This window comes from Brachycentrus maculatus, unplaced genomic scaffold (genome assembly GCF_059751285.1).
Source record: "Brachycentrus maculatus isolate JH-2025_06_01 unplaced genomic scaffold, ASM5975128v1 h1tg000186l, whole genome shotgun sequence".
Taxonomy (NCBI): domain Eukaryota; kingdom Metazoa; phylum Arthropoda; class Insecta; order Trichoptera; family Brachycentridae; genus Brachycentrus; species Brachycentrus maculatus.
The window spans coordinates 980,358-997,214 of record NW_028280937.1 but is presented as its reverse complement, the minus strand read 5'-3'; the positions used below and the strand labels follow the sequence as shown (position 1 = coordinate 997,214).

At 36.2% G+C, this 16,857-nt stretch overlaps 2 protein-coding genes and 1 long non-coding RNA gene across 3 annotated transcripts in view; 2 read left to right on the top strand and 1 right to left on the bottom strand.

The window, feature by feature from the left end:
* Window positions 1-116: 116 nt before the first annotated feature.
* LOC148307876 (putative malate dehydrogenase 1B) lies at window positions 117-2,794 on the top strand. The gene is made up of 2 exons (XM_088262705.1): window positions 117-2,198; window positions 2,510-2,794. Exons 1-2 carry the CDS (start codon window positions 2,064-2,066, stop codon window positions 2,729-2,731), a joined length of 357 nt encoding a protein of 118 aa, XP_088118831.1. The 5' UTR covers window positions 117-2,063; the 3' UTR covers window positions 2,732-2,794.
* Window positions 2,791-16,857, bottom strand: part of Kul (Kuzbanian-like) — a 133,980-nt gene continuing 119,913 nt past the window's right edge. Inside the window, exons 8-15 of the mRNA XM_088262698.1 lie at window positions 16,273-16,441; window positions 15,168-15,337; window positions 14,069-14,236; window positions 13,265-13,458; window positions 12,327-12,492; window positions 10,359-10,495; window positions 10,141-10,264; window positions 2,791-8,112 (exon numbers count right to left, since the gene is read on the bottom strand). Of these exons, the coding sequence (XP_088118824.1) occupies window positions 6,448-8,112; window positions 10,141-10,264; window positions 10,359-10,495; window positions 12,327-12,492; window positions 13,265-13,458; window positions 14,069-14,236; window positions 15,168-15,337; window positions 16,273-16,441 (2,793 nt within the window). The 3' untranslated portion in view covers window positions 2,791-6,447. The remainder of the gene's footprint in view (window positions 8,113-10,140; window positions 10,265-10,358; window positions 10,496-12,326; window positions 12,493-13,264; window positions 13,459-14,068; window positions 14,237-15,167; window positions 15,338-16,272; window positions 16,442-16,857) is intronic.
* On the top strand, window positions 8,208-9,342 carry LOC148307875 (uncharacterized). Its single transcript, XR_015837772.1, has 2 exons — window positions 8,208-9,067; window positions 9,156-9,342. It is a non-coding gene; the product is annotated as an uncharacterized LOC148307875 (long non-coding RNA).

The following is a 16,857-nucleotide window of genomic DNA, read 5'->3' as shown; positions in this document are numbered from 1 at the left end:
TATATATATATATATATATATATATATATATATATATATATATATATATATATATATATATATATATATATATATATATATATATATATATATATATATATATATATATATATATATATATATATATATATATATATATATATATATATATATATATATATATATATATATATAAAAAATAGATGCTTTGTGCATTGAGATACCTATAGCACACATTTTAGGGTGAAAATCCAGTGTTTAATAGAGTAAATAAAAATGGAAATAATGAATTGGTCAAATTAGAAATTGAAATGGCTTCTCCTAATATGTGAATTAATTTGGAGAAACTCTTTTGTGTTCAAACGGAGTAACCTATTTACTTCACAAAGTTTTCAACAGATGACAGCACAGTTTGTCTAATAAATAAGTTGTTTTTATGTCTAATATTGCGAATCTTCCAATCAATTTGATCTCGTAAATAAATTTGTTTTTAATGCCAAATTGGTCAGTTAAATTTTAATGTCAAATTGGCAACCAGCGTATGTTTACCTTGACAGATTTTGCATTTTTATATCGAAAATCTATTAACCTTTATGAAAATTTTTAAAGTTCGACCAGTTTAACGATAAATCAATACAAAACAAGTGATGCTGATTCATATCCTGCTCTCGTCTATTTGAAATCTGATTATGCGATGCAAACAGACTAACTCCAGTTTTCGAGACTACAACCCTAGTGCGTTAACCGTCATCTTGAATGGTTGACACATTTTCAAATTCAGGCTGAAAACGACCGCAACTAACTTGAATTATTTTACAAAATTGTTAATAATATTTCTCATCTTAGACTCGTGTCTAAGCAGAAGATAAACGAAGCGAAATTATTACATAATGTTATCTCGTTAATAAGAAATATTTTCAGCCTTAAATTGTAATTAGGTTATTCTTATTTGTTCTATTTATAAAATAAAATGATACTCTACAAATTATAGTTGTATGTACAAATTATAATTGTTTTTAAATATATTATCATAAATATTGGATTATACCCTTATATTTGATACATTTTCCTCTTTTCTGTGTTATGTCCTGATCTTTTTGCAGAATTTAATATCTATTGTTATTTATTTGTATATTTATTATTTGAATTTTTTATTAAATATATGTATTATATTCATAAGTCTGTGCTAGAGTTTGACCGAAGACTGAAACATTCCCTTTTCCTCTTTAGTTTTTTTTTATTATTATTATATATTTTTTATTATCTCGGACTATTTATTTATCGTAACTTATGATATTGTAAAAATACAGAGAAAAAATTATATGTTCAACAAAACATTTTATCATGCGTGTATAAACCTATGAATAAATACATACCTATGTATTTTTCTATCGACATCTTTAATGTAAAATGAAAATCTGTGGATTAACAGACAGATTTTCAAAAAAAAATTCCTGAATCTTTAATATTTAAATGTCCCAAAAAGCATGTGATTTGTTTGTATTTTTTCCAAACCACATGTTTGTTAAACAACAATAATGAAGTGTCTCTTCTTTACCTAACCTTTCTTCGCACCCAATGGTGCATAGGGGACTACTAGGCAAGACAATTAGGGTTGAGCTTCAGATACTAGTCCAGGGCTGAAATTACAGTGAAAAGATAATGAACTAAGATAAATAAACTAAGGATAACTTTATTTGTATTCAGTTAAAAAATACATATGCAATAATTATTTTCAGTTTATTTAACTTCCTGGCAACATTGATTCAACCTGTTCAGAATGCGAAGGTCATTCAAAATAAAAGTTCAATAATATATTCGAAGTTATCTTACACTATGTAGTTATGAATCAATGCCCAATGTGATGTTAAACAAATACTAAAGTGAAAAATCACTAATAAATTTTGACGCCCCCTGGTAATCGAATCCTTGTTGGATTGTAGCCAAATGCTCTAGCCACCTCTTCATATCATATTTAATTTATTAATTAGTATACAAAGTACCTACATATGTGTGTATGTATTAAAAACAAATATTTCCTTTTTTGAACATGATTAATTGTAAATTATTGACACTTGAAAATAATGGTGAATTTTATTATTGGTGGGTACAAAGAAAGTCCTCACTTTAGCCATGTCGTGTACATAGCCAACCATTTGTCGCTAATGTTACCCGATTTCAATTATGAAGCGATCGCGATTCCCCCGGATGAATGGCAGGTAGGTTACTATTCCAGATATATCAGAGATGAACTATCTTTTTATGTATGTGTAGCATTCACTATTCTACTCATGAATGACATCTCTGTTTGGATATTAATCAAATCTTTTATGCTGGGAGAGAAAAATAATAATAGGTGTTATTAAGGCAAATGCGGCACGGAAAGAACCTGAGAGAATGGTTCCACTCCATCACTATTCGAAGAAAATGAATGAACAAGTTTGACCGTTTTAATTACTTCACTAGTTTTATGTAGATTCATTAGTCTTATGGACATTCTTAGTCGATTTATGACGCATTTGTTTTGAAGGAATGGTTGGTCAATATCAACAAAGAGAAAAAGTGGCTTCATTTGAAATCTCCCATCATCTGGAAACATAGTCCTTACGGACACGGGAGGGATGTGTATATAGGAGGCATAGTGGAGTTCTGGGAATACGTGTCGGAGTACTACAACCTCTCCTCGAAGTTATCGGAAGAAGAACTGGAGAATCTGGTGAAGGACTACGCTCAATTTGATCGGTATCAATAAAAAATTGTCACAATTTCAGGTGGAAGTATTTTTACATTGTTTCAAATAAAAGACTGGAAGATTTTTAGTTTTTTATTGTTATTTTCATTAAATGAAGTTAGATATGAAAAATATATTGGAAATAGTAAGAGATTAATACATTAGAGTATTAAACATATTAAAAATACACAATATTACACTTTTGATATCAATATGTTAAGAATACCTGAAACTAATTTAGTTCGTGGAGAAATTTGAGTTGGGGAATATAAAATGAATACTTTTACAATGGTGTGTTAAAAATAATACTTTGTTCTTGAGAGTAAATAAAATATACACGTAGTACAAAAAGGCATAATTTTCAAGTTGTCTCAAAGTCTTTACGTCTTTTATGTACATGATCAAAGAAAGTTACTAAAAACTAAAAAAAATGATTGAAAGAAAAAGGATTCCAAATTTTTGATAACATAAAAAAATACTGAATCCTGTATTTCAATTTTGTTATTTTGTCCGACTAAAAAAAATGCTGAAAAATTATCATCCTACATATTTTTAAGCAAGTGCTTAGATGTTTCTATAAGGTGGTTTGAGAGATTTGAAAAAATTTACTTGTTACATTATGTTCCTATTTATGTTAACAAAAATTGTTTGTTAATTAACGATATGCTGTTTTTTATTAGTCTAGATACATTTATCTTTTTATCACTTTATTTAAATAATTTTTTAAGGAAAAACTGCAAAAATCACAGTTTTGTGTTGAGTATTTGAAAGAATAATGAATAATTCATTGATTTTTCAGTTGTCAGTTGAATACTGAACTTGACCATTCTTGTAATATCCTCATTCTTAAAAGAAGTCTGTAATTTAAAGGCAAAACTATACAACTTAAAATATTTATTTGATATTGAGAGGTCGGATCGGGTTGATAATGTAAACAATAATCGTTACCTGAAAACATCTTTGCCAGCACTTGCATTGTAAATTTATTTAGTTATGTTATAATTAAAGTAATAAAATATTAGACAAACACAAAGACTTCCGAGACAAACCGTTGTTTAAAAATCAATGCCGAACATTATTTTGACAACTTTATTCTTAAAATGGTATATTTATATACATACATACTCGTAAACTTATTGAATTAGTAATATGTTCATCTTTTCATCCTCAAAGATCTTCAATATCACGGCTTGCATATAAGTTGCAAATCAATATCATCGTAAAGTAAAACGATAAAATCAGTAACACACTGGAAAAGTCTTCTAGAGGAATAGAAGCAAACATAGCAATCTCCAAACCATTTTTTCCCGAGTTACTTCAATTGGAGATCTACTGTCAAATATAAAAATTAGTCTATGGTAAGTAATATGATATGGTGCAGTGCCTCTTGCATCATGGGATGCAGATAAAGCTTAAAAGAAATTGTATAAGTTTAATTTATGTTCAATCCGATTCCCGTGTCTCAAATCTGTCAGCACGGAGCCTCTGTTAGCCTTCTTTATTTTTTTAAATGGTTAAAAGATTTGAGTTATGTTTGCCTCCAATACCTCATTTGAATGCTGCATTTCAATAATGTTCCAAATCCACACACAATTTTTCAAAAGAGAAAATATCTTCTAAATTTTGTCACTATTACTTTGTAGATCTATGTTATTTCCATTGAAAATTTAGGTACATTTAAAAACTCTTTCTGCCTTTGATAAAATTGTAATTTGTAACATTTTGTAAATGCGGCATTCGTATGATTCTCTATTATGATCACACTTGAGTCGAAAGATATTTTATCATTTTCAATTTACACATGAAATATCACAGCGACCATCTTAACCATATGTATAGCTTCAATACTGATCACAAAATAAAACAATTAAATTAGCACTAATCAGATTAAATTAATAGAATATATTCAGAGTAAAATACACACATGGAATGGTTTCAGTTAATTCTATACAATAGCTGCCGTCAAACCAATAGACAAACAAATATTAAAATATACAGGCAGTACCTCATTTAATACTCATTTTCATGTTGTGTTGTATATTTGGCTATTGTGCACACAGTCCCGTGTTTGACACATAAATTTCTAGTTCCAAGTTTAGAAAAACCGTAGCAACATTCTCTGGCCCCTATTCACCAATCAAACTGTGCATAGGTCACCACAGCGGGTTGGCACGGTGTTAACTCTATCGTCAGTTATAACTGACGAATATAGAAGGCAAGAAGATCAATCCTGCGTTCTAGATGATCTGCAATGCAATCACGGGTGGGTATATATATCTATTTTCTTTATAAGCATCGTTCACATAACTTCTTGCCAATCTCACAAAATGTCATAAGTGAACATTGTCAGTATGACCAATCTTGCCAATATTAAACAACGTTAGGCGTGCGCCAACCTATTTTTTTATTACAAAACTTAACCTCTATTTTTTGACATTAGATATGACCAAGGAGTAAATCTGCCATCTAGATACGTGATATGTTACAAAAGCATTTGTATTTACCTTTATAAAGTACATCTTGCACACAGTGCGAATATGTTTTATTACTTTATTTCTTCCAATTCAGTTAGTTGCGAATTACAAGGTATCTTTTAGATTACCTTATTTGATCGATTTTTGGTCGGAATTGATTTATACTTAACTACATATTATGGAAATCAGAAATTAAGGCACGAGGGTACCCAAAATCAAAACTACCGTTTTAATAGGTATATACCTTATGCAATAGCATTGTAGCCTCCTTCTCTCAGGTATAATGAGAGATATAATGTTAGGCCATGAACAAATGGTTAAAAGAAAACGCCTGCATTTTATGACTTAACCATGTGGATATATAATACCTTCTATCACAGATAGCACCACTCATTGGTTGGATGAACATGGTTTTATGAGTACTGCCTGTATATTGAATTAGAAAAACAAACCATTTTAATTAAAATATAAATTGAATATACGAAAAGGATGTATAAAGTTTGGAGTATGTCGGTTAAAAATAATATTCAAGTATAATTATTCTGTAAGCCTATTCTAAATCATAAGTATTAGGATGGCATTCAATTGCATGAAATATTGTATAGAGTTGGCAGCTGACTCACGCAGCATAATAAATCTGCCCCCACTCAGTCTGGAGCTACTGACACATTTCTGTCCACTCGCTAATAAATCCATTCAGGATGTATTTCATAAACGTTACGGTGTAATAAAAATATGTAAGATATGTTCGCATCAACTAAAATTAGCGCTCGCTTCATTAAGTACGTAATAAATAAATAATGATTTCAGTCACATATTATATCATTATTTAAATTAAATAAAAAATAATTTTACGACCGCCGTTTGTGATATGCCTCGGAAAGAGCTGCCCCTCGCGAAGACGACTCCGTTGGTTACTCTATCAGTGCGTAACTTTCCGCGTCCTGAGCCGGTCACTCGTAAAATTATCGGAATAATAAAAGACACAGTGTGGTTTCAACGGAATAAGCACAACTTATTTACACTATTTTCAACAATCGGAATGATTAAATGACCACGGCTAGGGTGACACTCGATCCCCCGCAGTGATAAGCCAAAACACTTCTATACATTTTCTACATCGACACAATGACAGCGATACATTCATGAAATGTTACGTTTTAAATCCTATAACAAACGATACACTTACTACAAATATTAATTAGTAAAAATCACAAATAATGTCGACGGGTCCGGGTGGAATGTCGACTACGAGTCGGTCTGTCAGACGTCGTAGGGATTGTAGTCATTGTCCGAAACTAGCACCTCCATGTCGGGCGGCGGGCGGGGGCCGCTGTCGGGGAGGGAGTTCTTGAGGTCGCCGAACTTGAGCGGCTCCTTCGCCCCCTTCCTCCGGTGGAGGGGCAGGGGCGCCGGCTTCGCGCTCGAGCCGGCCGGGGCTTTGTCTATATTACGATCTAACAATATTTGGTTATCTGGAATATTTGGCACTAAATGGGAATCTGAACACTCTTGGCCCACATTCTTACGTTCCGTACTATTCCTCTGGAACCATTCGAACTCCGGGCGACACGCGTCTACCAAGTTGGCTCCTGCGGAGATCGGCGCAAATAGTTCCCCGCGATCGGGCTTGTCGTACAACTCCGTCGCACTCATCTGTCTGCGGAGTTTACCTTTTCCCAGAGTCTCCTGAGGGCTTCCGCGAGAAGTTCTCTTCTCTCTCTTCTCTATGCTGTGGAAGCGATGCACCGGCTCCACGTTGCAATACGGGTGGTCCGGCACGGCTACGTGCCTCCTCCTGTCCGAGAGACTGTTCCTATGAGCCACTAAATGCAAATTATTCAAACTGTTTCCTTTCTGGATTCTCTTATCGCTACGATGCTGGGACGCGTTGGAAAAACTTTTCTTAATATTGGTGTTTAAATTTTCGCTCTGCATGCGCAGAACTCTGGGCGGACCGTTACTTCTAGAAGGAAGAACATTGTGACTGTTCTGTCTGGAAACGGGTTTGGATTTGTCGGGCGGAGAGGAGTTCCTCGGTGCGCTGCCGCTCGCCCCCGGGGCGTCGAGTCGGTCGTCGTTACAGAATCCCAGAAAGCCGATGTTCTCGTACAGGTGCGCGTCTCCGGAGAGCTGGTCCTGCAGCAGCAGGTTCTGGCGGCTCTCGGCCAGCTGCGCCGCGTGCCCGACGGAGTGGCTCTTGCGATGGCTCCTCTCCGCTCCGGCCGAGCGGTACTGGCTTAATCTACGTTCCATAGACTTAAGAGTATTGTCATTACTACTAGCTTGTTCATAAGATACGCTGTCTGGCACTTGGTTGGAGGCGGCGGGGGGCGCCGCATCGCCTGCGGGAACGGCGCTAGATTTGCCCAACCTATTTTCCGCCTTTGGCGCTCGGGTGTGCGGCTTTTTCTTGACACGCTCGGGCCTGTTGCGAGCGGTTTTGTCTAGAACTACCCTCGTTTTATCCCCTTTGCAAAGCTTTAAAGAAAATTTGAAAGGAGGCTTATAAATAACTTGAAGTCTGACTTTGTCCTTGCCCCCTTGGGCTAGGTTGTTAACGCTCTTGGAGTTGCCCTTGGTGGCTTTGGTCACGTTGAGAGCCTTACCGCCCCCGCCGGCGGCCGTCAGCCCCACCGGAGTGGACTTGGACTTGACCATGGCGGGCTGCGGAGAGGCGAGGAGCCAGCTGCGCACCTTCCCGAGGGAGTCGGCCTCCACGACGACGGAGCTGGGATCCGTCTCCTTCTGCGTAGCGCTATAATCGATCACCTCTTTCTTTGTTTTTCTTTTTGCGATGGCTATTTTATGTTTGTTGATACCTCCGGCTTTGCGAAGTTTGATAGCGACCGCTTCTATCTGTCCTGTCGGAGGTCCCTTACTGTGTTGGGGAGACTCTTCCACTCCGGGATTGGTGAATTTTTGTGTCTAAAAATAAGAAATCATAATATAACACAAATAACATTCGTTATTAATAAAACAGGTTGATAAATTTCAGTCTAAATTCAATGCCATACTTACAGTATCTACTCAATGAATTAGGGCCACCCATTATTTTTTTGAATACTCTGAAATCTTTTGGATTATTATATTTATTTTACATAAATACTTTAAGTTTTCTATTGACATCTAATGTCATGTGTATTACCTTCAATAATATGTAAAATATACCTGGATTTTTTAAGCCTTTACAAAATTTCAAACCCTTTTTCTGAGAAAGGTCCCTAATTAGCACAGGTAGACTGAGAGTTGAAAGTTCAAAAAATAGTCCTATCTCATTTATTAGTGAAGTTTCTTGAGTTCTGGTTGTTGTTTTGTTCAGAGAGGTTATATAGTTATCGTGTCTTGTGAAAAAAACTTAATTTTTAATTTTAGTTCATAAAGTATAAATTTTTTTTGCAAACACAAGTGTTTTTTTTGAAAAGGCAAAATGGGAAAAAGTAAAGACATTTCTGAGGAAAAAAAGTCTAGTGTTATAGTGATACTGAAATTAGGAATACTATCTAATAGAGAAATTTCAAAACAAGAAAACGTTTCTCGTCAAACAGTGGACAGAATTTCAAAATCAATAAAAAATCAGTCACCCGCCACCAGCAATCGGCGAAAGAACTGTCGTAGGATTAGAAAAACAACACCGAGGACTGATCGAAAAATCGTTCAAAGTGCCTTAGAAAACCGTAGTGCATCAGCAAAAACATTAAAAATAAAATTGGAAGAAGAGGGTTTAAATATATCGGTATCAACACTGAGGCGACGTCTTTGCGAAGTAAATCTGAAATGCAGGCGCCCTGTAAAAGTACCAAAATTGACACCACGAATGAAAGCGGATCGATTAAAATGGGCCAGGCTACATCGAAATTACTCGGTGGATGATTGGAAAAAGGTATTTATTTAAATTTAATTTTCAACATATCATTTTAGTAAATAAACTTATATATTTGAATTAAACTTAAATTTTCATTATTTTTCAGGTCATCTTTAGTGATGAGTGCCGGTTAGAAGCCGTGACAGAGAGCCGTCGATTCGTCAGGAGAACACCAATGGAACGTTACAATGAGGCATGTGTGGTAAAAGTTATCAAACACCCCCCTGCAACAATGATATGGTCATGTATTATTAACAATTTACCTGGGCCGTTGTTTTTCGTGGAAGGAACAATGAACAAAAATTCCCATAAGCAGGTCCTCGAACGAATTTTATTGCCCTTCTACCATACACTCGACCCAACAGAAGGTCCATACACCTTCATGCAGGATGGGGCACCTTGCCACCGGGCTAAATCAATAATAAAATTTTTGTCTAACAAAAATCTGCCTTTGCTCCCCTGACCTGGAAATTCTCCGGACCTTAATCCTATGGAAAACGTATGGAGCATGTTAAAAAATAAGGTATACTCATTTCCAAATCCGACAGAAGACTGTCTAAAAAAAAATATTCAAAAAATTTGGTCAGAAGACGAAGAAATAAAAAACATGATAAAACAGTGCATTTTAAGTATGCCAAAAAGAATTGAGGCAGTTATTTCTGCCAAAGGTGGAAATACTAAATACTAACTATATTTATATGAAAATATATGCATTATTTAAGCGTAATAAAGTGTTCATGTGTAAATAAAATTCAATGTTGTTTAATTCAAGGTTTTCTCTGAGTTATTCCTGATTGAATTGAGAAATTGCGCGAAATTCTGGGTGGCCCTAATTCATTGAGTAGATACTGTAGTTATTGAATATCACACTGGGTTTTTGAGTGTCGTAAAATTTTACTTCTGAGCCTGTGGTAATTACTCTTCAAGAAAAAGCAGTATGTTTAATGCAAATGTACGACTGCATAGTTTGGTTCGTAGCCTCAAAATGGCTTGAGATGCAAAATCAGTGCCCACAATTAAGAAGAACACTTAAAAATATGAAAATAATGACGGCCTGTGTAACAAAGAATTTAGAAATAAGTTACACTCACTCTCTTCTTATGTTTCCCCATAAGTTTGATGCCGGCTTGGTCTTCTGGTTCTCGACTCTTATCCTTGGCTTTCCGATGCACTCGTGTTTTCAGCGCTACTTTCTTTTTCAGAGGAAGTTTTGACCTGCGAAGGGATAACATAGACATTAGGTTGGGCCACGGTCGGGGGTACAGGGTGTACAGGGTGTACAGTCATGCGGAGAGAGAGAGTTAGTTACCTGACTGCCGTGTGGACTATCACTCCCTCGGGACAGTGTTCCGGAAGACGCACCGTCTCCGTAGTGGAGCTGTGTATGATGGTCACCTTCTTCAGCTTTCCATCGGACTTCTTCTCTAGGAGTCGAGTACTGCCCACCTGGAATGCCACATAATGCCACTTAGTCAAATCAATAATCCACTATAAAGTTACTCTACATCTCGTACAGCTCTTTCGTAGGCAAATTTTAACAAAACTTATTGGGACCCTTTTCTGAAGAAAGAACGCTACAGACAAAATGTGTACGATATAAAAGCACATTTGCAAAGGCTGCTTGTGTATGATGCAATAATAAGCGCAGAAGGTGTATCTACTAATTCAATATATCACTCTTAACACATTCCAGACGGGTGTTTTTTACACCTGTGGACCGCTGGCGACGCGATTTGATAATTATGTCCGTATAGTTAAGACCTTAACAGAAAGATTATATAATAATAATAAAACCCTTACCGCACCCCAATGGTGCATAGGGCACTGCTTCATATAAACGCAGTGTCATCTCGGTCGATTACACATGAAGGAAAGGTGATCAGCCCTCCACTTCAGGTACCAGTCCAGTGTAATATTGAATAAATATTAGAGTGAAAAAATCACTTGTATTTATTAAATCCCCCTGGGAATCGAACCCGGGACCTCCAGAACGGTAGCCGAGCATTCTGACCATTACACTACGGAGGCGGACAGCAAAAAGATTGGTACATAATATTCAAAAGATTGGTACATAATATTCAAATAAAAACATTAAATATGTAATTCCTTCTTTTCGGACTTTGAAATGAGGCCGGCGCAGAAGGTAAAAACACCCTTCGTGTCCTTAAGCATCAATCGACAGAGCGGTTAGAAAAATACCTTTCCCGTCCATAGTGTGTTAATAATTAAGATTATCTAATAAAGTACTCATCATATTGTTGATCAAATTCAAAGTTGCAAATCTGCAAAAGCATCATTTTAGATATGGAGTTTTTTCACTCAAGGGACTCATTACTCAACTTACACAAGCTACTATGACTACTGGTATGCAACGTCGAGCGCCTTAGCGATGGGTGATATTTTCTGTGCCTCTCCTATGTCTCCTACCTACTATTCCTCCTCAATTTTTAATTTTATTATCCTTAAAGTAACACACCCAAAGCAGGATTTTTAATTTTCTGGCTAGGCATACATGTTCAAGATAATAAATATATATTTACATACAATACTGTCGGGTGTGGGAGTTTGGAAGTTGCCCGATAAAACTAGCCTACATATAGAAGGAAAAAATTATCAGGGACTCTGTTACTGAACACTTACTGGAGTACGAGACGCTTGGGCTAGTTTCCTCATCAGTTGTTGGACAACATTTTTTGCACTATCACAAATAATAATAAAATAAATATAAAAAGAATTAAATAAAAAACTAAAACAATTCTAAGATTCTTAATATTCTTCTTTATGCCTACCAAATGGTACATAGAGCGCCACAGTGGATGGACGCAGTGTTATCATAATCACTCATCATATGAAGGCAAAGTGATCAGTCCTACACTAGACAGGCGCCGTGGTGTAGTTGGGTAGACGCTCGGCTGCAAATCTGGCGTCGCGGGTTCGATTCCCGTCAAGCGCCAAATAAATTTAAGAACGATTTATTTTCAATTGATCTGGGTGTTTGTGATGTATTTTTCACATTTACCTTCCCAATCCTTACTATCATCCTACCTGCAGACAAGACTATAGAGTTTTCTCCTAACGAATCTGGGATGCAAGACTAATCACCTTGTTATCGTACAATTAATGATCAAGTTCACACCACGTCGATTTGACCATCTGGGTGCGAAGTCGAGAAGAAAAAGTATTGTTTGTGACACAGACGTGTATAATTATCCCTTTATGAAATTATTATAAATCTATTTCTATAATTAATTAAGTTGGAAGAGATATTTGGACTTACCAGGAGAGCAATAACGGCCAGGATGATAAGCACCGCGGCATACCAGTGATCCAGGATCCACTTCTTGAAGCTGTTGAGACTCTCTTCCGAGAGCAGGAGCTTCCGGAGAGTTGCCAGCGGACCCGACGGATCCACCTCACGGCACTTTTGGAAGACATCACAATACCTGGAATGTCATGAATTTTTATAATCCTAAACTCTGGATGTCACATACATATTTCTTTATTTGAGGGCCAAATGATCTTTTTTTGTCTTCAAAATAGGCGATATATACACAGTAGTTAATAATACCAATATAGTCTTTAGTAAATCTTTGCATTTGGTGTAACCTCACCTTCACACCCAAAGTTTGAACTATCGATTGTTAACACACAAAAACACTACGGAAATTATATAACTTTCATTAATTGATTTGGCACTTTGATAGTATCTATCCATTTTTAACTTCTGTTTTACTTGGTAAATACCACCAGTGGTATTTACCGAGTAAAACTTAAATTAAAAAGAAAATAGTCTTGTCCCTCTTGAGACTGTCCATGTTTATCTGGATTTTTACTGTCATGGACCCTTGTTATTATGAAACAGAACATTAGGGTTAGAATTTTACAGTTACAAGTTTTTACGAGCTTTTCATGTCGTATAGTACTCACTATTCCTCTACCATTTTCTCTCCCATATAACAGTAATCTCTTTCACTCTGACCTCCTTTTAATTCATCAAAAGTATTCTACTCCTTGATCCAAAAATCTAAAACGCAGGACTGATCATTATACGAGGAGTTAGATCACTTTGCTAAAGGTCTCAGTCGTCAATTGATATATTTCTTAAGTAAAGCTTACTTTCAAATCTTTTCACAGATTACCTAATCATTGCTAAAAATCCTCTACGTCACCAACATATGTGGTCACCCTGCAGTCAGATAACCAAGTTTCTCTCACCCGTTGTAATCATTGCACGGCGTCCCCGGCTTGGCGTACAAGTCCGGCACGTCATAGGGCGGCTGGTTCCACTGGAAGGAGGACTTGCAGGGGTTGCCGGCCCCGGGCAGCTTGCAGCACAACTCGCACGCGCGCTCCGAGCTGCACTGGCACGACTCCAGGCCGTACGCCACGCAGATGGAACCCGTACATTCCTGCAACAGACAAAATTAAAATAAGATTTGTTAGATTTAAGCAATTAAAATATTGTATTGCGCCATCTGTGAGCGTCTGTGGGCGCAGAGGTGCGCAAGAGAGCGGCGCAGAGCGAATAAGGTGATCTATGACAGTGGTCGGTCGATTAGAAAAACATGTGTATATTGTTATTAAATAAACTTAATTGAATAGTTTATCTTTGTTCTCTTTGCATCCTTCCCCATCCCCAAGATTATTAAAAACAAAGGGGCTTACATTTACAGTGAATAGAAGTAATTACAAAAAAGTGAAAAATATATACAAAAATGTTCTGAGAATAAAAGATTCAATTTTTTTGACAGCTATGGGTGTTGCCAGATGTTAAAATATTGTATTTATTTTTGTCCAAATGTTTATTCAATTTACCTTGGTAGGTCCTCGTTCAAATGTTACCAAATATTTGTAATTATTGATCCTCTTAGGTAGTAATAATGGACAATAGTAATGGGAATACCATACATCAAAAACGCATTAGTATTTGTGGATGTTGTGATGAGTGGCTAGGATATGTGACATGGAATAAATTTATATTTATTTATTCGCAGAAGTCGAAAGTTTCGTTATTCTCACCCCCATATAGCAGATAAAGCCATCATCACACAGAGTCCTGTTGGGTTTACTGGCGCTGGCGGGACACGATGGTCGCCTGCCGTCGCAGTGCGAAGCATCACGGCAGCCATTATCCGAACGACACTGATCGCCAAATCTCAGAGAACACTGAGACGTACAACACGGACCCTGAAAAATAACCAAACACCTTATAATTGTATAACCTTTACACTAACTTTATTATTATCACTATGTATAGAGATATATTATAACATTAACTGGTTTCAAAGCAACCAGCTTCTTCTTCAAGACTAATCAACACATTGTTTGCGGGAAACATCTAAAAGCGTCTTTTACATACTGTTGGTAGAGAGCGCGAGACACTTATAAGCGTTCTATTTGCTTACTTTTGATAGAGCGCGAGACGCCAAAATATATTGTACAGATCGGAATTGGGTTTGCAGTTACTTGTGATTAGTATACAACTCTAATTAGTATACTACTTAGGGTCGGGGTTGATGAAAAAACCGCCCAACAACAATGTGTTAACCCTTATAGTGCTGAGCTTATTTTCACATATTTTGCATAAATTGCTAATTGCTTTTCATCATCACTACTTGACGAATTTGACATTTTGTAGGTAGAAATAAAAAACTTTTACTTAAAAAAATACAAATATCCATGTTAAATTCACAGCAAAATAATTTTAAATGGTTATTTATAAATGTTATTAACTTATTAAAAACGTTATACATGCGCGCGCTAAGACATGTCCGTACAGGTCGATACCTAAATCAAATTGCGCAATAGTCGGTATTCCGACGCTCCGCACTTTATACGCATTAATAGAGAGTCCATCTATCGACGGTTCGCACTCTAAGGGTTAATGCTCATCACTTTGCCTTCACGTAATTAACACTGCAATAACGTATGCCCTATGCACCATGGGGTGCAGATGAGGGTTAGAAGAGAAAATTGAATATTTTGAAATCATCATTTTTGTTACTGGCTTTTAATCTTCTCATGGATAAGTAAAATGAGATTAAGTCAACAGTAAGTGAGTATCTAGTAGCAAGGTTGGGTTGATGGTGGTAAGGTTAGGTTAGGTTAGGTATCTGACCTGCGAGGGGCTGCAGAGGCTGCGCGGGGTGAGGCGGCAGGGGGTCTCGCCCGGCGGGGGGTGGCGGCGCTGCGGGTGGCAGCATGGCTCCCGGCAGTCCCCCTCCCAGCCGCAGTCGCACTCCTCCCCCTCCTCCACCACACCATTACCGCACAAGGACACTTGCGGCTCTACACACACAAATATATCACCAAATTACATAACCTACTCCACTACCTGTGGCAGATATAGAGGTGTTTATCTTAACACACTAAACGGGAAAGGTATTTTTACCCGTTCAATCGATTGACGCTTAAGGAGGAAAAGGGTATTTTTACCTTGTGCACCGCCGGCCTCATTTTAACGACAGAAAAAAAGGAACTGTCCAATTTTACTTTAGAGTAATTCAAAAAAGTTAGTTATATTAGTATATAACCACTCACTCAGTGAATGGTTATATACTAATATTACTATTGCAACATTTTTGTAAAAAATAAAAATAAACTAACCTCAAAGTAAATGCTTCAAATATTAATAATATTGACAATTATCCAATGTTTTATATGAATATTATATACCAATCTCTTGTACAAAATTATCAAATCCCGTCGCCAGCGGTCCGCAGACGTAAAAAATATCCGTCCGAAATGTGCTGAAATTGTTTGCATAGCAATTAATTTTCGATCTAACTAGCAACTCAGCAAATGTATCCACCCAAACATCAGGCAATGCTATCTGATTTTTTTCATATCAGACAATTTTTTTAATCTAACTTTAGTCAGGAATCTAAAGAAGGTAGTTTAAATACTAATAAATGGCTATTTTGAAAATAATACATACATTCAGTAAAAAAAATAGTTTTTACAATATAAACACTTCCTAACCCTACATTTTTACAACCAAACAAATAGATAATAAGCTATATTAGAAAGATTCCTAGTTTTAATACGCTTTCACTTTCTGAAGCATTTCAGTTCTATACGGCTGTCTGAGAAATAAGAAAATTTCATTAAATGTGATTTTTTTATTATTATTATCTTCCCCCTTTATTTCAATATCATAATCCACAATTCAATTTCTTAAAAACATAAATCCTTAATATAATTTGATTGACTATGTACGGCACCTGTGAAGCAGCCTTTGCTGGACCTCGCCTTGTTATTGAGGACGGGATTGATGCTTTTCAGAGAGCACGGAGAGAAGTGGTTGTTATTTTTCTTATCTCCGCTCGTAGCTCGGGCAAACATGATGAAGTTACCATCTTCCCCTCCGGGAGTGCACACATCGGGATCATGCTGGAAAACAAAGAATCCATTAGAATGAATATGCACAAGCAGAAGACATCATGCAGATGTCGAGAAGATAATGAGAGTCATTTCTTACAACAGTTGTTTTATAAGTATAACTTTTTTTACAGAAAGCTTTTAATTTTAATACTTTAAATTAGCCTTTTATATCCAAGCGGCCAAGCTATGAAATGAACTATCTCTCCACATAGGAAAACGCACCATCTGTGATGATCCTTAAGAAAGTCTGAAACATATTACATAGACCCCTAACTATTTATCATATCATTCCTCCTTTAGCTCCTCTACCTTTCCCCCTCAACTCCTTACCTAATCCTACTCGCTTTGTCTTCCTTTTTTTCATAAATTTAAAGATTCATTAATATGTAGTTCTACTCTTTTGTCTGTTACGTAAAAGCACTATC